Genomic DNA, 22277 nt, shown 5'->3' with positions numbered 1-22277 from the left:
CTCCTAGTCTGTCTGCTCAGCTGTTAGCTGGTTTTTCATGTGTAACTGTTCCCTGTAGCTGTCAGAGAACCCAGTTTATTTGATTTCTTTGTCTTTTATTCTTTTATTTTACATTTCTTTCTTTCTTTTTTCTGTCTTCCTTTCTTTCTTCTGCATGATGCATGTTCTCAACATTTTGGATGGACCAGTGTGTAAGTGTCATTGTGCATTTGTTTTATGCTAACAGATTATATAACATATACTCTGTATATTGGAAGGCCGAGCTCTTCCCGGGACCCGGATTGATTCTTTGGCTGTTGGAGATTTCTTTCACTTTGATTTAAATCGCTGTCAGATTTGTTTGAGTGATCATCTTAAACTGTCCCTTCTGTTATCTCTTAAGGTTGATTTTTGATACAAAGTCAAGAAACGAATTCATGGTTTAACTATAAATGGAGCATTTTAAATGCAACACAGAGAAAAGAGTGATATTTGCACCACAGAATAAAAGACTGAACAGGCAGCCAAGTTTGATGCATCTTAAATGTAGTGATGTATAATCATGTCTCATAAAGGAAACAAATGAGCAGGTGTACACACACATTGGTGTATATAGTTGTGGTTGCAGTTGGGCACACTACACACAAAACCAAAGGATGTAGATTGAAAAAGCCAGTTTCATATTCCCTCTGAATCTGTACATTGGACACATTTACAGGCTACTCACCACATTAGATGGTAAACAGTATTGTTGCCCAGTCAGGAGCCGGTACGGATAATTCCAACAGTGCCTTTTAAAATAACATGAATAACGAGCATGATGTATTTGCTCCAGGTGCATAAATGAATGAGCTCAGCACATACAGAGTCGGTAAAACAGTGCAGATGAGTCTGATGTCTAAAACTTGGATTGCAGAGTGACTTCAGTCCCCAACATGATGGTTTAGTCCTAGCATAGTGGATGTTACCGTTCTCAGTCGGGACTTTACGTCTGCTCGCTGGAACGTTTTCAACTTTATAAGATGCAAAACAAAAAAAGGTAATGAAGGGAGTTCATCTTACTTTTTATCTCATGAGCTCCTGAATTATCTGGGTTGTAATTTAGTGCGTGCACTCAGGTAAAAAAGCTCACCTGGCTCCTGTGAGTGTGCTCCGCTCAGGCTTACTTAGTTCCTCTCAGAACCAGCACTGTGATGCACACTGCTGGTTGGCGGACACAGAGAAGCACATCTGTATTGTTATCCAATGGAATTACGAGAAGTGATCTAATCCACAACAGCGCTAACAAATATTTCTGTAATTACTGTTGAATCTTTTCACCATGTTCAGTGTTTCTGACCAGGCTATGAAAACTTAATGAGCTGCTGTTTAGTACATGCTAATTCTGTTTCCTACACCATGCTGTGCACCTAACACTCCCTCAGTAAATCTACCAGCTTGTGACCTGATCAGAGAGGACAGATGTCAGTGAGCTGAAGAATGAACTGAACTGTAGGGCACATTTTACATACTTATATTTTCACACTTCCATTATAGAAATGCATGATGGCATTATTCACTGTGGACTCATCACTGAATAAATGATGTCTATATATACTTGGTGACCTGTGACATGTAAAGACAATCTTTGCTGTTGCCTGGATCTCGTATTGACCCTGTGATCTCCACACAACCTGTGGACTGGCAGTTAAATGCAGTCATGAGTTTAAGGGGGACTCCATAGTTTCTTCACCTTTTGTTTCATCGATTTTTCATTTGAAAAGGGAACATCTGTAAAAGTCAGCTTTTTGTGTAGTTAAAATGTTCCCACTGCGTCAAAGGGACATCTTTTATGTCATTTTGGACATACGATTTTAGTCCACTGACGAGGTTGTTTTGTAGCTCCAGGTGACGTCTTTTTTTATACATCTATTACACTTCTAGTGTTGATGTCAGTAGGACCTCTGTGGACGGGCTTTTTATAGTCCAAATCTGGTGGCTGTGGACGTCGTTTCAATGTCAAACTTAGACTTAAATTAGATGGAGTTTTTATAAAGCTTCCACCTGTATAGGCTCTGTAGTCCCATGTTTCCACAGGTAGAGGGCACTGTACTGAAACAGTAAGCAAATGTACTGTTTATGAGAAACCTGCAGTCAGCTGAGACTGAAGAAGTCACCTGGATGATGATGAAACATTTCTCCCACTGAAGACGTCCAGATGAACAGAATCAACCTTTTTGGATGGATTTCAATGTTTTTAATATTTCACATTTTTTAAATAAATGGTCGTTTTAACCTAATTACAAACAAATAAGTTGAATAATTAAAATAAATAAACCAGTTAAGGAAAAACTGGAAAACTTAAAATAACAAACAAAACAAAAACCCCACATGTTGTGAATAATTTGAGTAACACAGAATAAATCGTGTTTGTTTATCTATCTTACGTCCAATGTTTAGTGGGTTAGGTTAATAAAACTATTCTGGAAAAACTATTTTTAGTCAAGTCAAAGGAGCTTGCAAAGAAAAGCGTCTGGACTTCTTTAAGTTGCTTGAAGATGTTTCACCTGTCATCCGAGAAGCTTCTTCAGTTCTAAGGTCAAATGGTGGAGAGTCCCAGGTTTATTTTTAGCTAAAACAATCATAATATGATGATTATAGTTTTTACTATAATCAGTCCGGTAGTTTATTTTAATGCTGTAGAGTGTATTTGGGCACACAAAAGGAAAAGGATAAAGGGGTGGAGCAAGACATTGAACGATGCTTCTTCTTGGTCAGACTCAGTTTGTTACAAATGAAACCATATTTCACTGTGGGTTTGTCTTCAACCCACCATGATATTCTGTGAAGTGTGTTAGTTTACATTTTTCTTTTTCTTTTGACTTTTTTGTAGCTATAAAGCGTAGTGTTTCAGGGGATTTCCCTAAACGTAAACTTTTAAATGCAATACAAATGAAACATTCAGCTTTAGACCTGCAGTGACACCAGGGTAAAACAACGAAGGCTACAAACTGGCAATAGACACCTTTCTTTATGAGGGCAGCAGGTGTAAGAGTATGTAATCCAGAGACTACGACAGCCGAAGGCAACCGTTAAAGAGAGAAGTTCAATTCAATATAATTCACTTTTATTTGTATAGCACCAAATTGCAACAGTCACCTCAAGGTGCTTTATATTTCCTTCCAAGGTGCCAGGACCTTCCAATAATAGAGAGAAACCCCAACAACCAGAAGAATCCCCACCCCTATGAGCTAGCACTTTGGGGAAGGAAAAAAGAGGAAAAACTCCCTTTTAACAGGAAGAAACCTCAGACAGAACCAGGCTCAGGGAGGGGCGGCCAACCGCGACCGGTCGGGGTGAGAACAGGATAAAAGACATGCAGAGTGGTTATAAACATGTGGTAAGAAAGAGAAACTGTAAGAATGGCATAGCTGGACAATACAGATATGAGAGTGAGCAGGAGGACAGTGGGAAGTGTTTCTGTGGGTAGGATGAATCCACACCCACAGGCAAGCTTCAGGAGCAGAGTAACCATGGAAACCTGGAGCAATTAGCAGGAACCAAATTTTCTTTTATCTGTGAGATGGTCGAGCTAGCATTTATGAACAGAAGTGGGAAAATATCACAGACCATGACAACATGATGAAAGGCTTCATATTCAGCATTGACATGTGGGAGCCTCTTTGGCCATTAACTGCTGTGCTGCCTGACAGCTTTCCTCCTTTCTGACTCTAACACAATCTCTCCTTCTCCTTTTTCATGCTCATTGTCCTGTTTGGTGTCTGATTTTCTTTACCAACCCTTCATATTTACTCCCTCTGTTTCCCTCGTCCCTCTCACTCTCTGTCTGTGACTGTGTCTTTTTCTCCTTCTGTGGCACCTGTCCCATTTTTTCCCTCCCTCATGTCCAGCCTTTTACAGCGCTGCGCCGCTCACCTCGGCTGGCATCATTCCCATCATGCAGTCGCTCTGCCCAGATGGACAGAGAGATGAATTTGGTTTCCTGCAATATAAGAACTCCACGTGAGTAGGGCTCTTCCACAGTCACTTGTTCATTTGTGTTTTGGCTGACTTGTGAGAAATACGTTCACTGCTTCTCGAGCACACTCTAAGGTCAGTTCTTCTACATATGATGGTTCCAGTGCAAAGGCCTCTGACCCCCCCAAGCCCCTCACATTTCCCAGCACTGAAACTAGGCCTTGCTGCAGCTGAAGAGGCTTGAATTGAACGCTCACTTTTGTGATCAATGTTGCTAGAATGTTACAACATTATACATTTTTATTTATGTTAATAGTTATTTTAGATTTGAAAGATCATAAATGTAGCATATTTTCTGCTGAGGCAACATGTACAACACTGTTAACTCCTGCCTGTAGAGAGACTGTGTTCTTCTTCTTTTGAGGTGTGAGAATGTTTCATGTCTGAATCTGTTTCAGTGTGACCCAGCTGCTGGAGCGGATAAGTGAAGTGGTTGAACAGAATCAGCTCTTCACATCTGATAGACCTGGTTTAGGTCAAGAGCTGGAGACCCTGCAGCAGCACCTGGAGAGCCTCAGCTCCACCCCATTACCACATGACCACAACTTTAACAACAGCCAAGGTGTGACTTTTACACTTTAGACTTTAGAGCTGTTATTGTCATTGTGCAAAGGTGCAAAGTAAAGAAAACAATATACAACAAGGAAAAAGCAATATATATGTATACATATATGTGAGTAAACTATATACATGGTGTATGCGTAGAAACATTGAAACAGACACATTGTGGGGCTGTACACAAGCAGTTATATGATATCATAAATAAATAAGGGTGGAGGGGCTATGGTCATTCAGGGTGGGGGTGGTAATTCCACTGAGACCAAAAATATAAATAAAAGGAAAGACTGAGATATTGATCATGGGATGGCAGCAACATAGTTGATCAATAGCAGCGTCACAGTGACTTCCAGCTGTACTAAATCCAGTTTGACTGTTGCTTTGTGGAAGTCTGTGCTTCACCATTTCGGAACAGTTCTTGTGTTTTGAATTTCCTTTTGAGAAAGAGGACAAAGTGTTAGCGAGTCGGTGCAAGATCCTGCATTGGGACAAGCCACAGTGTGTTTTCTTCTTCCAGCGATGACCCTCAAAATGAAGATGAACTCAGTTTAGCTCCACAGTGAAATTTCAAACCGACATATGCACAGTTGGGAATCTAATCTTATGTAGCAGGAGAGCCATGAGCAGAATGATGGCGCTCGAGAAGAAGAAACTCGTTTCCTCTGAGTGCAGTAGTAGAACGTCTCGATCATACATCATACATATATACATGTTACTTTCAAAACTCTTGTTTTACTGAATGACATGAAAGCGTTGACATGATTTCGTGTGTTTTGGGTGCAGGCTTCACTCTGGCCAGCGTGTTGAAGAATGAATCAGTTTTCCAACAGTTCCTGATCAAGAACCTTTCCTTGTCTGACTCCATAGCCAACCTTCTGCTCAACACTCCGGTGAGCCTCGCAGAGGTAATTTACCATTACTAACAGAAAGTCTTCACTCGGTCTGTTTGGTTTATTCAGTTCATCTCAGCTCAGGTAAATTGCTGTTATTTTATAATATGTCATGCGACCCTTTTGGGTTTGTTTTTTCCGAGTTGCTATGGTAATTTTTCCCATCCCATTACAAAATCAATTTAAAAAGCAGCCAACGTCCAAAGGACAAAACCTTCATAATGCCCAGAAGGCAGCTATAAAATAATTACAGTAGGTAAAAGTCTGGGAAGATAAACATGAATCTTCAAGACTTTTTGAAGTTTAAAGAAATGTAAAGGATAAATCCAAATATAAAGTTGTAAACTAAACGATAGGTGATGCTCAAAATTCATCAAAATGTTTTTGTGATGCTTTTGAATAATCATACAATATAATCCTGAATTAAGTGAAGGGTTGGATGGCATTGGTGCAGTAAACTCATGAACAGCTGTTGCTTAATGTTTGTTGTAATCATTGTGTTCTGCTTTGATGAGAAACTGCAGTTTCTGTATCCACCAGATAACTCATCCATATCACCTGAAACACCTTCTCAGTTATTTCAACTACTATTCAGACAGTATGTTGTGCTGGTGTGTTCATGAGTTCATTGTTGCATTGTTAGCTTTAGTACTTTAAAGAACTCTGTTAGTGTCCTGAGAGGGAGTCAGAGGATGGATGGATGAAGGATGCTTCCTTCAGTCAGGCATTAGCATGTGGCTGCAGAGGGGAACTGGATTCCAGTAACACACTGGTCTCTAACTCTTCAGAAGGATATGCACTGCAGGGAATCCAGTTAGCTCACACAATACTCCTGCAAATGTGTGTGCAATTAATAAGCTAGTTTAGAGTAAATGTCTTTAAGCCAACCCAGCTTCAAGTGCTGGATTGAAGCTGGAAAGAGCAAAGAAATATCCCGAGATCAAACGTCCATTACAAAGTTGTTCAGTAAAGATGGATAGCTGGTAGTGTCCACGATCTGCAAAGTCTGTGCAAATTACACCTGTGAAGACTTGGCTGTGAAGCCCCTCCTCTCAGTCCCTCCCAAACATGCCAGAGGAGTTCCACGGAGCATAAAAAGAAACTGTTTTGCACAAAAGTAAAAATAAATAAATAAATAAATGTATTTTAAAAATCCCAAAACAACATTTTTGTATTATTAACGTTTGCTTTTTAAGTTTTATCTTATCCTTCTATACCAGTTTGTTTTGCAATGCCGAAATCAAGTCACACAATTCTGGCCATCAGTTTGTGGCCTGAAGTTCAAGCACACAAAGGCTCTGCAGCACGAGAGTGATTGGAAACACACCAACAACTCCACGGCTGAGTGGTTAAAAAAACAAAAAGTTTTTGAGTTGCTTAGTCAAAGTCCATACTTAAATTTGGCTTGACGTTTAACGGGCCTTTCATACTCAAAAACCCTCCGGTGTGGCTGAACAGAAAGCACTAGAACAGTGATCCAGAAGCTCCGCAGTGACTCACTGACAGTTTTGTGTGTGATCTGTAGGTTTACAGCCTTATCGTCGGTACACATTTCGGAGATGGCGGAGGAGCCCACAGCTGGATTCAACAGGCCAAGGGCACCACACAAAAACCTAGAGACAGAGTCCTTCAGTTAGAAGTAAGTGCTTCAAGACTTCAAGGCTCATGTGGGCAACGACAGTGAGACCTGGAGGGGTGTAACTGGGAGGAATGGTCTGCTTTATCTGCACCCAAGCGGTGTTGCATTATCTGACTTCTGTGCAAACAGTTTGTCCATAACAAACACCATCTTCCATCATTATGGTGTCCATACATGCACATGGCCCCAGGACATCCTAGGCTGCAGGTTAATGATCGATTTTGTAATCGCATCATCAGGTCTGAGGCCGTATGTTCTGGAGCAGTCATTCTCAAACTGTGGTACGCATACCACTGGTGGTACGTGGGCTCCCTCTAGTGGTATGAGGGAAGTTTTCCCCAAAAAATTAAGATTAAATAAAATGCCATGTTCTGATTTTTGAAAAATTTAATCGTACAGCTCTGCTATCACTTTAACATAAATTAAGACTAAACAGCAGTGGCGTTTGTAGGGTTACTGAGGTTGGGCTAGCTGGGCTAGCTGCTTCACTGAGTGAATGGGTTAAATGCAGAGAATAATTTCCCTACAGGGGATTAATAAAGTATACAAAAAAATGTGCTACAGATGGTTAGCTACAGAGCTGCTGCCCCAGCATGTAACAGCATACAGGATGGCACTGGTCACAAAGATGATGTTTTAAACACTTCAGCTGCCTCAGAAAATAGACACGACTCTGGCCCGTCCTGTAAAGTGCAGTGGTTTTCTAAACCCCGTCCAGTTTATTATCTATGTGCACTCCAATGTATTTATAGTCCTCCACAATCTCCACATCAACCCCCTGGATTGTAACAGGGTTCAAGGTTTCCTGGTCTTCCTAAAGTCCACAGTCAATTCTTTAGTCTCTCTACTCGCACCACGTGACAAAGGAGTCCTCCGTCTTATCAACCTCAGTGATGCATCCAGCCATCCCAGAGTCATCAGAAAACTTCTGAAGATGGCAGGTCTCTGTGCAGTCTCCAGAAGTTCTCTGAAGGATGCATGACAGACCTGGCGCAACTGAACGTATAGTGACGGTGCTCTGGAAACACCAAGCAGAGGCCTCGGTCCACAAGATCTTCAACTTGCACCTCCGGAAGAGCTACAACAGCGTTCTGAGAGAGACAGGGGACACTGAGTCCGAATGGACCATATTCAGCACCTCCATTGCTGAGGCTGCTGCACTGAGCTGCAGCTGCAAGGTATCTGGTGCCTGTCATTATGGTAACTCCCGAGCTAGATGGTAGACACTGGAGGTGAAAGGAGCCACCAGGCTGAAGAAAGAGTCCTATCGGGCTTGGTTAACCTGTGGGGCTGGAGGCAGCCAGGAGGTACCGGCAGGCCAAGTGGAACGTGGCTCTGGCAGTGGCTGAAGAAAAAACTCGGGGGTGGGAGGAGTTTGACGAGACTTTCAGACTGCCTCAAGGCAATTTTGGCAAATTGTCAGGTATCTCAGGAGGGGAAAGCAGTGCTTTATCAACACTGTGTTTGGTGCTTTGAACATATTGTCACACTGTGGAAGGAAAACTTTGAGGACCTCCCTAATCCCACTGGCACGTCCTTCATAGAGGAAGCAGACTGCGGCAGTTAAACAACAACTTGGAGGCAGAGCCCCTGGGGTCGATGAGGTGTATCCTGAGTTCCTGAAGGCTCTGGGTGTTGAAGGGCTGTCCGGGTTGACACGCCTCTACAATATTGCTTGGCAATCCAGAGGCAGTACCTCTAGATTGGCAAACCGGGGTGGTGGTTCCTATCATTAAACAGGGAGACGGGAGGGTGTGCTCCCACTATAGCTCCTCAGCCTCCCTGGTAAAGTCTATGCCAGGGTGCTTGAAAGGAGAATCCATCCGTTTGTCAAACTTCAGATACAGGAGGAACAATGCGGTTTTCGTCCGGTCGTGGAACACCGGACCAGCTCTTCACCCTCGCGGGGATATTTGAGGGTGCATGGGGGTCTATCCAACCAGACGACGTGTTTTGTGGACTTGGAGAAGGTATTAGACTGTGCAAAAGAAAAAGTAGTCAATCTGACCTGTGTCCTGGAGAAAACTCCGACCTAGATGAATTCCCTAGCATGAGTAGCGGTCACATGTAAGCAAAAAAGTGTATTTGAATTGGCTCGGGACAAACCGAGCCAATTCTGTTATGCCTGGCGAGCGGGGAAAATTGTCAATATGGTGTTTGTGACATTTTGTATGGTGGTGTGCCGTGTGATTTTTCTAAGGTGAAATATGTGCCGTGGCTATGAAAGGTTGGGAAACAGTGGACAAATCTGTCAATTATTCCATGGATTGGAAAATCATTGGAAAATGGTTTACTATAAGATACTATTACTCCTCAGTCTACAAATGATGGGTGCACTAGTAGAGTGTGTCTGTAGTTTACTGTAGAATGTGGTATTGCACACATCGCCTCAGCAGAGTTTGTGTTGTCACCTGGAATCTCCGCCTGCCGGGTCGTGCATCCCCCGCCGGCCTCCGGCCCAATCTTGATTAGCTTGGCTCTGATTAACACTAGATCACTAGCTAACAAGACCTTCATCCGTCCTGATTTCTTCACCTCCCGTTACTTCGATTTTTTATTCTTGACTGAAAATTGTCGAGTTATTGAAGTGAGTTAAGCCCTTTCTCTGAACTCATGCCCACTCCTGTGGGAAATTGGTTGCATCTGTTTTTTAAAACTGTTTAAATGCCGACAGCTCACTGCTGATATTTATGGCAGCTTTGAACTATTATTTTGATGGATCTGTCTTCTCCTGTGCTGTGTGCACTTTTGTATCATCCTCCCAAGTTTAACAGGGATTTTATTTAAGGCTTTTCCACCTTTTTATCTGGATTAATATCAATATTTGACAGAATTCTTGGGGATTTTTATATTCATGTTTGCTGTCCCACAAAACCTCTTGTGAAAAACTTCCTGAATCTTATTGACTCTTTTAATCTTGTTCAATCAGCCAGGGGCCCCACCAATGAGCAGTGACATACTTTGGACTCTGTGCCATGTCCACCAGTTAAACCTCTTTTGCAATCTCAGCATCATCACTCCTGCTACTGCTGGAAATGTTTCTGCTGTTTGTTAAAATGTTAGTGCCCCTCCCTCGGATGGTCACTCTCTTAAGCTGAGTGCTGATCATCTGCTCACTTTGTTCAGATGTTCTCCATCCTTTTGCTCCTTTTAAAGCTAAGTGTGTTAAACCTAAAATAGATCCCTGGCTAAACGATGTAACTCGGACCGAGCACAAAGAAAATGGAAAAAAGATAAACTTCAGATCTCCTGTGAATGTTAAGGGAAGCGCTGCTTCTTTACCAGGATGCTGCTAGACAAGCAACAAGCTATGTATTAGATATCATCTCTAATAACCGTCACAGACGCTGTTCACCCACCACACTTACCAGTGTCTCCAGCCACCTGTGAAAACATCTGATAGATTTTTGTCAGTAAGGTTGCTACCATCTCATATCACTCCTCCAGCTTACGATTCTTCTGTTCCCCCAAATTTATCAGCTGTATTAGCATCTACCCCAGTCCCCCACCAACCAAGCCGGACACACAGACACCCTAAAACAGCAGCTGCAGCTCTCCAGGCCCCAGGAAGCCACCACAGACAGTCCCAGAGACCACCTTCATCCACCAGCAAGGCGACAGGGAGACAGAGCCTTAGCCGACCACGTGTACTCATGGAATTGCTCAGTGGTCGAGATAAACATCATCCAGTTGTTATTTTGAGGAGGCAGATATTCTCTGCAAACTTATGTGATCTAGGAAGAGATTTTTGTACTTCTTCAGAATAGTTTTCTATTCTGAGAGAGCGACCGGTGCATGATCACTGATAGTTCCAGGATAAATCTGAGTGCCTATAATAGCCCTCATCATGGAGCTGCCAACTAAAAAGTAGTAAAGTAAAAGTGTGAGTGGTGTACTGGATGACCCTGAGAGAGGTCAAGGTCAAATTTATTTATATAGCACATTTCCAGACAAACAATGCTGCACAAAGTGCTTAACAATATAAAATGCCATTAAAAAGAGACAATGTAAAACAATAATAACAATATAAAACAATGATAGGACAATAAAATAATTAAATCAATAACTAAGAATTTTAAAATAAGACCAGAATGTTTGGGTCATAGTGTGTTAAAAGCCAGGGCATAGAAATGTGTCTTTACTAGTGATTTAAATTTGCTCAAGTGTTTGTGCAGATCTAATATTTAGGGGGAGACTATTCCAAAGTCTGGGACCTGCCACAGAGAAGGATCTATCACCACGAGATTTGAGACTAGTCCGTGGCATGGAAAGCATTAATCTTGAGCTAGACACGATGGTTTTTCCTGGAGCATAAACAGAGAGGAGCTCAGACACATAAGAAGGGGCTCGGGCATTAAGCGACTTAAAAACAAACAAGTGAAAGTTTAAACTGGATCCTGTAGGAGACAGGAAGCCAGTGTAGAGAAGCTAAAACTGGGGTTATATGCTCTCTCCGTTTGGTACCAGTTAGCAGGCGAGCAGCTGGATCTGAAGACGATGGATGGAGGCCTGGTCAAGACCAAAATACAATGAATTGCAGTAGTCCAACCTGCAAGTAAGGAAAATGTGAATAACACATTGAAAGACGTTAGCTGGGAGGTATGGCTTTACCTTGGCCAGCTGTCTTAACTGAAAGAAGCAGGACTGAACTACTGCACTCACCTGCTTATTCACTTTAAAAGAACCATCAAGGTAGACACCGAGGTTTTTGACGTGTGTTTTACAATACGAGGAAAAGGGGCCCAGAGAGCTATCGAAAATGACAACATCAGCTTTATTTTCATTTAGCGTTAGAAATTTAACGACATCCACTGTTTGATGTCGTTAAGGCAGCGTAATAAGAGCTGCGGATGGTCTGACCCTGCTTTTAAAGGGAGATAAATCTGCAAATCATCAGCAAAACAGTGAAATGAAATGCTGTACCGCGAGAAGATGGAGCCCAATGGCAGCAAATAGAGGGCGAATAGGGCAGGACCCAAAATAGAGCCTTGAGGTGTGATGATCTTAGGTTACTAACTACCGCAGTCAAGTCATTCAGGGAGACGGGATCAAAGACAGCTGAGCACACAGGAGAAAGACTCGGATCTGAGGCAGCAGACGACGAGACAAGAGCCCTGATGGATAGGATCTTGTCATTAAAAAATGCTAAAAAATCATTGCACATACTTGGTGAAGAAATGACTCCAGCATTATCACGTGAACTAAGAAAACGATTAAGGACATTAGAAAGTACCTGAGGCCTGTGACTGTTTACTGACACCAAGTTTGAGACAAACTGTGTCTTTGCAGCTTTTACAGCTTCTTGGTAAGCAGAAAGACGAGACCTTTAAATCTGTAGGGAAACGTGCAATCTGTCCTTTTTCCATCTCCGTTCGGCGCGTCTACAGTCACGTCTAAGGGAGCGCGTATGTTCATTCAACCACGGCTCTGATAATTGCTTAGTGCGCACAGTCCTGAGCGGAGCAATAGAGTCCAAATTATCAGTGCAGGTAGAATGAAGAATGTCCGAAAGGTCCTCAACACTTTTACAGTTGGAGTTCATTATTCCAGAGTCCATAAAGGCAGCAGAAAAAGCGGCGCTGTTAGAGCATTAAGCGCTCGCTTTTTGTGCGCTGGGGCGCACGGCTTATCTACCGAGCAGCGCAGCGTCAGAGTGAACAACACAGGAAGATGATCAGAGATGCGCAACTCAGATATTTCCGTGATGCACACATCCAGCCCGTGGGAAAGCACCAAGTCCAGTGTGTGACCTTTTTCTTGCCTCTGAGAGGGATGTGGACGCCACATCGCAAAGACCAAAATCACATGTGTGCTGTTCGAGTGTAGACTGTCAGTTCCTCTGACTCTTGCTGTCAGAGTGAAGGTGAAGAGAAGAAGGTATGAAAAAAGGAGGGGTCATCAACATTTGGCCCACATATACTAACAATGAACAGATCCATATTTTCAATACATATATTAAATATTAATACTTGCCTTCTTGTGTGTGTGTGTGTGTGTGTGTGTGTGTGTGTGTCACGCAGAGCCTGAAAGTCTTTATGAAGACTTTACCGACTAACGTATCAGGACCTTTGGACATGTAAAGTGTTTCTGTTGTTCACAGGACAGCCTCTTAACTGCATCCACACTTGAGGACCTCACCTGTGGGGACAGGTCCTCTGAGCTGAGCAAGATTCTGCTGGTACCTGAGAAGCAGCGACCCGTGATCCAGGCGTATCGCAATTCTGTGTGTAGCGAAGGGGCGGAGCAAAAGTCAGCACGCTTCAGGCAGCTGAGCCTGGAGCTGAGAAAGCAGATCAACATGCAGAGTGTCACCGAGAAGGTAACATGGAGGACATTGTCCATCAGGCCATTTTTAAACATTGGTATACTTACAGTTATCATTGAGAAATAATATTGTTAACTATATGCATGTTTTTCATTTCCAAGACCTACTCTACTTACTGTTTTGAGACCTCCAGCCCTGGAGTTTAGGGATAGGAATTGATAAGAATTTAGCGCTTCCGAATCCATTATCGATATCACTTATTGATTTGATTCCTTATTGATTCTCATTGGGTTCTCATTGGCTCTGTTTTCAGAGTACAATGATTGCTAAGCAGTAATAAAGAAATTACATTGATGCAAATTAATTGCATGACAGTCTTTCTGCTTTAGAAACATGAACAGGTAGAACGGGAGTTTTCAGCTGCTCATCAGCTTGTTACCTGTTGAAGTTCAGGGTCTGGCTGCTAGGGTCGGCATTCACTTAGCTTTCACTCTGGGCTCTTGGCTAGCTTAGCATTAGCATGCTGTCTGTGCAGAAGCTTGCAAAGAACCAGAGTTGTGTTAGCAACATAATGCGGTTGTTTATGTCCTGGATGAAATTGCAAGAACCCTATTGTATCCTATTGTATCTGATCCATTTAGTGCGAAACCCCTATTCTGTCCGCTTCATTCAGTTTTAGGTCTTCAGCACAAAGTGCAGAGGCGTTATTGTGTCTGCTCCGTGGATTATTATTATTTTATGGAATGAATCAACTTTCTAAAGTCATGACCGTGTGTGCACATGCTTCAGTAACAGAGAAAATGTTCATATTTTATAGGTTTCACATACTGAGACTACAGGATGCTTTTTTTGAACTTTTTGAACTATATTTGCTCAGTTTCACATACATCATCCATCTGGACCAAACCTGTCATATGGGTCCATCCCTGAACCCAGTACTATGTTAGCTTTTAACAATAGTCACAGCACCACATAGTGGTGACAGAAACTGTCATGTTTTATATTTTGAGGTACAGTTTCATGGTGGTTTAGCAGAATCATATAACATTTGGTCAGGAAAGCCTTAATGAGTTGATGTTACTTGATTTTAAAAACAACTGTTTTTGTTTGGTTTTTTGCCACAGGACACTACATGGTTTCTCAATTGTCAAGTCTGTCAAAAACTGGGCATGCTTGAGTCCAAACTGTCAGATGTCTAATATTGGTCACTATTATGGCGCCACCTAGTGGCAACAGAAAATATGCAGTAGATTATAATCATCATACCATCCATCCATCTGTCCATTTTCTTCCACTTATCCGGGGCCGGGTCGCGGGGGCAGCAGCCCAAGCAGAGAAGCCCAGACCTCCCTCCCTCTCTCCCTCTCCCCCAGCCACCTCCTCCAGTTTATCTGGGGGAACACCAAGGCATTCCCAGGCCAGCCGAGAGATATAATCTCTCCAGCGTGTCCTGGGTCTGCCCCAGGGCCTCCTCCCGGTGGGACATGCCCGGAAAACCTCGCTTAGGAGGCGCCCAGGGGGCATCCTTGTCAGATGCCCGAACCACCTCAACTGACTCCTTTCGATGTGGAGGAGCAGCGGCTCTACTCTGAGCCCCTCCTGGATGGCTGAACTTCTCACCCTGTCTCTAAGGGAGAGGCCAGCCACCCTTCGGAGGAAGCTCATTTCCGCCGCTTGTATTCGCAATCTCATTCTTTCGGTCACTACCCACAGCTCGTGACCATAGGTGAGGGTAGGGACGTAGATCGACTGGTAAATTGAGAGCTACGGAACGGGTACTGTCACTGCAGCCGCTGCACCAATTCGTCTGTCGATCTCCCGCTCCCCCCTCTGCGAATCGCTACCTTATCGTGGTGGAGAGGTTTGTGTGTCCCAGGGATCCCAGGGGCTATGTTGTCTGGGGGCTTTTGCCCCCTGGTAGGGTCTCCCATGGATGAGGACCAGACAAAGAGTAATTCAGAAGACCCCTATGAAAAGACCATCAAGGGAACAGTTCACCCTTCCCGGGATAGGGTTACCGGGGCACCGGCCTGGAGCCAGGCCCGGGGAGAGTGGCTGAGGGCAAGCATCTGGTGGCCGGGCCCGAAAAAGGGACATAGGCCCATCTTCCTGCAGACCCACCACCTGCAGGAGGCACCGTAGGGGTCGGGTGCAATGTGAGTCGGGCAGCGGCCAGGAGCGGAGGTCCTGGCGGACCAATTCCCGGCTACCAATACTGGCAATTGGGTAATCATCATCCCATGTAGGTGAAATTTTAGTTGGTGCTTCAACACGATATAGATCAGCAAGACATGCAATAGTGAGTATTCTCCATTGCACCTAGTAGTAGTAACATAACAGGAAGTTATGTTGATTTTAGTCATTTTACCATTAGGACCTGATAGAGACAGCCAATCAAGTACTCAAAAGCAAAGGAAGTAGCTGTATGGCAGGAACTGGAGACGACCTAAACTACATTCTTCACTCACTACGTCTAAAGATTTTAGAAACCAGTACTGTGATCACCCAAAGGGGGATTTGGCTAGAACCTGGGAGGAGCATGTACTGCAGAGCTCTTAAATGGATGTAACGTCTGAAGATAATTAAAGTCTCCGATCGTATATAACTGGTTCCACATATAAGTGTGCATGTGTGACCCCCATAACTAGCACCTTTGCTCATGTATCTTGGGCTGGCCTCTGCCTCCTCCTTTTAATTGATGTGTTTTAAGGTTTTATTCTGGTACCTGTGATTTCATGTAATCTGAATAAAAACCTGCTGAAAGTGTATTTTTTTATACAAATTATATATTTATATATATTCAATATTAAGGTACTAAGCTCAATGCCATATTTAAATGCCATATGTATAAAATAATAGATGTCTGTTAATTAACTTCTATTTTATCATGTGTGACAAGTATTCTGGGCTTCAGTCTCAGTTTATGCAAATTGGAATTATTTCAATCAAATGGAGGATGCTTTAATTAATTTTGCTTTATCCTGAGGCTAGGGAGAATTAATCCTTATTTAAATATTTACATTTTGGATGATTAAATCTCTATAACTTGCTATTGTGGATTGGTAGTACTACTTGTATTTAGACTGTGATCTGAATGGCACGTTTAACTGGCAGATATAAGTTTTTTATTAGTCATACTAAGCGTGGGTGTGGACTCTTCCAACTGTACGATTTGATTTGATTTTTGTCTGGATCCTTTTCTTTATTTTGTAATTCTCTGGGAACCATGAAGACCCAAGCTGCTGCTACAAGTTTTTTTCACTGTCCAGGAGTGTGAATGTGGACTAGCAGCACTGTCATTGAGGTCAGCGTGAGGTTGTGTGGGTCCAGTTTGCAGAAAGACCAGTTGATGCCTGAATGTGTGTCAAAGAGGCACACGACTACAGAACAGACTTTGTTACTTACACAAAGAGTTTCTGAAAGTCGGCCTTGCGAAAGACAGTTGTAACAGTACTGTGTGGTTCTCTGCCCCGAGACATCCACAGTGCTGTCAGATGGTAAGCATGTCTATTATAGTCTACGCTTCATAATTGTCTAGCAGCCTTTGGACATGCATTTGAAATGCAACAAGTCTCCTAATCAGATAGAAATATTAACAAATTTACCATCTAGTCAAAGGAAAGAAAAAGCAACTAAAAGCTATTAAACAATGACGATGTTCAAAAATTTAAATAAACATGCATTGAAGTCAAAGTTAGTGTTGAATCATTCCTTAATTTGTAGAAGCGCAAAGACTTTACATTTGTCTTTGGTTGAATATAAACCTGCTGTAATGATCGTCGTTGAGTCATTTTTGTTATCTGTTTGTGCTACTTTTTGAAGGAACAATCAGATTGGTTATTATTGCCAACATTTTGGGCTGCTTCTTCTTCCAACTGTTGTTTCGGTTGGTCAGTTTCTCTCTGTTTAACTACTAAAAGCTCCTGGACCTGGTTCAGTGTAGTTTCTTCATCTTCTCTCTATGGTTGAGGTGAGTTCATTAATCATTTGACAGATTGTTATCATTGTCACCAGAAGATCTCTCGTTATATGAGCAACAGGCAACTTAAACAGGCTCGTTATAAGGAAAAAAATAAACCCAGAATAATACAGCTCACGTGACCCCAAGTGTTCGCAAACCCACTGGTTAATACCAGGAGGTCCATGCCTTGTCTTACCCATCCCGCATTGAAGACAGCGGGGAGACTGCGCACAATGATTTTAGTGAGAGGTAATCGAGAATATATGCTGACTGCACCTGTGCTGCTAAATAGTGAAGTCAGTGGTCACCCTTCCCTTTTGTTTGACTGTTTGGCCTTGAGACATGCATCCACATGTGTGTGGAATATCTGGATGCCTGTGTGCAAGCCCACATCCATGATTTTTGGGACTCCCAAGATTGGGAGTTAATTATTTTGTTACCTTTTGCTAGCAGATTACCTCTCCAGGTTGCCGCACTTCACCAACCTGGAGAGGTAATCTGCCACTATATTACACTTGCTGAATCTAAAAGGCTGACGTGAGAGTTACCATTGTAACAGGCAGCTGTTGTAATTCTGTTAGAATTGATCCAAGTGGCTGCTTGGTGGTCAGTTTCCAGATCAAATTCCTATCTACACAAATAATATTGGAGTTTCTCCAGTGCACACTTAATGGCCAAGGCTTCCTTCTTCACAGTGGAATACATTGTGTCATGTGGCTTCCGGCCAAGATATAGGACTGGATGTTCTTTTCCATGGTCTCCTCGGGCCAGGACTGCTCTAGAGTGATCTGTGGAAGCATCAACAATCTTCAGCTTAAGTCAGGACTCCTGCAGAGAGGTCTCTTAACACATAGTGAGTGAGAAAGGTGACTAAAAAGGAAAAACTCAATGCATCATGGGAATCCCCCAGCAGCCTACGTCTATTGCAGCATAACTAAGGGAGGATTCAGGGTCACCTGGTCCAGCCCTAACTATATGCTTTAGCAAAAAGGAAAGTTTGAAGCCTAATCTTGAAAGTAGAGATAGTGTCTGTCTCCTGAATCCAAACTGGAAGCTGGTTCCACAGAAGAGGGGCCTGAAAACTGAAGGTTCTGCCTCCCATTCTACTTTTAAATACTCTAGGAACAACAAGTAGGCCTGCAGTGTGAGAGCGAAGTGCTCTAATAGGGTGATATGGTACTACAAGGTCATTAAGATAAGATGGGGCCTGATGATTTAAGACCTTGTATGTGAGGAGCAGGATTTTGAATTCTGGATTTAACAGGAAGCCAATGAAGGGAAGCCAAAACAGGAGAAATCTGCTCTCTCTTTCTAGTCCCTGTCAGGACTCTTGCTGCAGCATTTTGGATTAACTGAAGGCTTTTCAGGGAGTTTTTAGGACTTCCTGATAATAATGAATTGCAGTCGTCCAGCCTGGAAGTAATAAATGCATGAACTAGTTTTTCAGCGTCACTCTGAGACAGGATATTTCTAACTTTAGAGATGTTGCACAAATGGAAGAAAGCAGTCTTACATATTTGTTTAATATGTGCGTTGAAGGACATGTCCTGGTCAAAAATGACTCCAAGGTCCCTCTCAGGGTTACTGGAGGCCAAGGTAATGCCATCCAGAGGAAGAATCTGGTTAGATATTATATTTCTAAGATTTATAGTAACTTCAGTTTCGTGTAAATTTGAGAAAATTAGAGGTCTTCTAGTTTAACTAATTGCTGTGTGTTAATTGACTTGGATAGATAAATTTGGGTATCATCTGCACAGCAGTGAAAATGTGTGCTATGCCTTCTAATGATACTGCCAAGGGGAAGCATGTATAATGTAACCTTTTACATTTTTGGAGTACACATAGATAATAAACACCAATGCACTCTACAGGAAGGGCAAGCGTCGTCTTTATTTTCTTAGGCAGCTGAGGTCTTTTAAACATCTGTTGGAAAATGCTCAGGATTTTCTATGAGTCTATTGTGGCCATGCTATCCTTCGTGAGGTTGCATGATGGAGCTTCAGGTTGAGGGTCGCAGATGCCAACGGACTCAAACTGGTCCGCAAGGCCAGTAATGTTGTGGGGATGGAGCTGGACTGCCTTAAGGTGGCGTGTGAGAGGCAAATGTTGTCCAAGATAAGGACAATGCTGGAAAATACCTCCCACCTACTCAATGACGTGCTGGCCAGTCGCAGGGGCACGCTCAGTAAGAGGCTGGGATTACCCAAATGCAGATTTAACAACACAGGAAATCATTCCTGCCTGCAGTAGCACTGCATTGGTACAAGATGATAACAGTGGAGAATTATACCCTTTAGTTAGTTACAGCACTTTCAGAAAGACGTCTACTGTGAGAATATCTGTTCTCAATGGTGTGTAATCTCTTATTGTAAATTTATTAAGAAGTGATCAGAGAAAAGAAGGACATTAGGGAATGTTGTTAAATATTCAGTTTCTATGTCAGAACAAGATCTCTATTGTGATTAAAGTGGTGGGTGGGTTCTTTTACATTTTGAGAGAAGCCAATAGAATCTAAGAACACATTAAATGCCATGTTGAGGCTGTCATTACATTGGAGATTATGTATCGGAATTTCAGGAGCGGGACCACGCCTCCAAACATGCTCCTTCCGGTTGTCATCTATATAGGTTCCCCCCAGTTCTGCAAACTGTTCATTCTCGTTTACGTGCAAACAGGGTCCATTCTCGGCAAATACCTTTAAACACAGCTCATCTCTCAGGAGTAACGTAGTTTTACTCACCCTTTGCTACAATCACCCTCTCGTCCGTCAGCGCGTCAGACAAACAACTACTCAAGCTCTGCATCCATCGCTTTTCCTCCGGCAATCCCAGAAACACACCAAACGTCACAGCGGCGCTTCCAAAAAACCGAATCCTGATGACCTTCTAGCAGTTTTCTCTACGTCCATCCATCCAGTTGGTTTATCTCCGCTAAATCCAGTCATGAAGTAACTCCGGCCGCCCGCCACTTCAGTGAAAACCAGCGAGGTCGCCCGCCAGCAGAACTCACAGTTCCTCTCACGTTGCTCCGAAACGGGTCACAGGCCGGGCGAGTTAGCCATCAGCGCCAAACCCACGCTTCCAAACAAATCGCAGCTCCAACAGCAAAAGCTACAGCGTACTTCGTAGCTCCACCCACCGGCCAGCGCCAGGTAGCAGGGAGAAGTTCAGCTCTGTTCTCCATCCTACTAACACCATTTAATGCAAGCTGGAAATCTGTCGCTAGCTCCATACTCTACTGTTCTCCATCATCGTGATGTTTCCATCCCTCCTTTCGCTAAATGCTTATGCATAACCCTATCCGCCATTCGCAAACGCAGCAGCAAGCTCCCTACCACCGAACTGCCAGTTTCTCAGGAAAGACGACACACAAAACAAAAAAACAAACTCTGCAGCAAACGTCGGCACCGAGTTGCCAGGTTCTCGGCCACCCATCTCTCCTTCGCAATTTTCTGCAGCAAACCTTGGCGCAGAGTTTCCAGGTTCCCAGCCTCTCATCCCTCCTTGGCTAAACTCTGCAGCAAACGCTGGCACCGAGTTTCCAGGTGCTCAGCAACTCAGCCCCCCCCCGCCTCCCCTTCGCAAATTCTCCACCTAACCTCGGCACCGGGTTGCCAGGTACCTTTCTCCTTCATTCGCAAAAGCAGCAGCAAGCTTTTCGACCATCGGGTTGCCAGTTTCTCAGCATAGTTAAGGGAAAAAAAAAAAAGGGGCACAGAGTTGCCAGTACTCCTTCCCTCCGTAGCAAATGCAGCATGCTTCGGCACCGGGTTGCCAGGCTCTCAGCCACTCATCCCTCCTTTGTAAAATTCTGCAGCAAACCTTGGCACCAAGTTGCCAGGTTCCCAGCCTCTTCCATCTGTGGCTAAACTCCGTAGCAAACGTTGGCACCGGGTTGCCAGGTTCCTTTATCCCTCATTCGTGAGAGCAGCAGCAGCTTTTCTACCATCGGGTTGGCAGTTGTCTGCATGGACAAATAAATAAAAAGGCACCAGGTTGCCAGGTTTTCTTTCATCCCCCATTTGCATGCAGCATCTAGCATCCCTACTACCGAACTGCCAGTTTCTCCACTTCTATCATTGCAAGCAGCAGCAAACCCTTCTAGCACAGTGGTGTCAGGCTCTTGCTATATCTGCCATGTGCAAACCGCAGTGACAAGCTTCTTACCCCTGAGTTTCCAGTTCCTGTCCATCCAGCATGGCTAAAGCAGCAGAGAATCCTTCTAGGTGGTTCCTTCTATATCCATCATTCGTAATCGCAGCAGCAATCTTCTTCCACCACGTTGCTAGTTTCTCGGCATCCGTTATTGCAAAGCAGCAGTAAACCTCTCTGGCATCGAGATGCCAGGTTCTCTCTTTATCCCTCATTCGCAAACGCAGCAGCACGCTTTTTAATATAGAGTTGCAAGTTTCTCTGCTCGGCACCGAGATGCTAGATTCACTGCCATCTTTCCTGCCTTCGTAAAGCACCGGCGAACCCCGTGGCACCAAGATGACAGGTTCTCTCTTTATCCCTCATTCGCAAATGTAACAGCATGCCTCCGGCACCGAGATGCCAGTTTCGCTGCCATCTTTCCTGCCTTTGCAAAACAAAGGTGAACCTTTGTGGCACAGAGATGCCAGGTTCTGTCCTCTATCGCTCCTTTTAAGACATCCAAACTGCGTCATGCGCATAATTCTTCATGGCGTGCCTTCACATCTCATGTGCTTTCACCAGCATCATCAGGCATCCACCCTCGACACAATCATTCGAGACCACTCTCTAAGTCGACTCACGGTTCTGACCGCGTCTGAACGACTTATCATCTCCCATGAAGTCCAGTGGACTCGCACTCTGCTCTCGGACGATTTTGGGGGTTATTATTGCAGAGATTATTTTCCTCTAATCAGTCTTTCAATTCATCAACTCTTCCCAAGCTGCTGCTGTCACTTCTGTTAATTCAGAAATCAGCTCAGGCGTTATTGCTACC

General features: G+C 43.5%; 1 protein-coding gene across 2 annotated transcripts in view; it reads left to right on the top strand.

The window, feature by feature from the left end:
• Positions 1–22277, top strand: part of abca2 (ATP-binding cassette, sub-family A (ABC1), member 2) — a 103788-nt gene that overhangs the window by 23272 nt on the left and 58239 nt on the right. Inside the window, exons 3-7 of one of the 2 annotated variants that reach the window (XM_084946047.1) lie at positions 3870–3981; positions 4395–4558; positions 5338–5444; positions 6970–7083; positions 13184–13402. In XM_084946047.1, coding sequence (XP_084802173.1) covers positions 3870–3981; positions 4395–4558; positions 5338–5444; positions 6970–7083; positions 13184–13402 — 716 coding nt within the window. Of the gene's footprint in view, positions 1–3869; positions 3982–4394; positions 4559–5337; positions 5460–6969; positions 7084–13183; positions 13403–22277 lie in introns of both variants that reach the window. The other variant, XM_084946046.1, reaches the window with a different exon arrangement.

Source organism: Perissodus microlepis, chromosome 12, assembly GCF_051167445.1.
Source record: "Perissodus microlepis isolate ML-2025 ecotype Zambia chromosome 12, ASM5116744v1, whole genome shotgun sequence".
Taxonomy (NCBI): Eukaryota; Metazoa; Chordata; class Actinopteri; order Cichliformes; family Cichlidae; genus Perissodus; species Perissodus microlepis.
The sequence above is the reverse complement of the archived record's forward strand: the minus strand, read 5'-3'. Positions and strand labels throughout refer to the sequence as shown.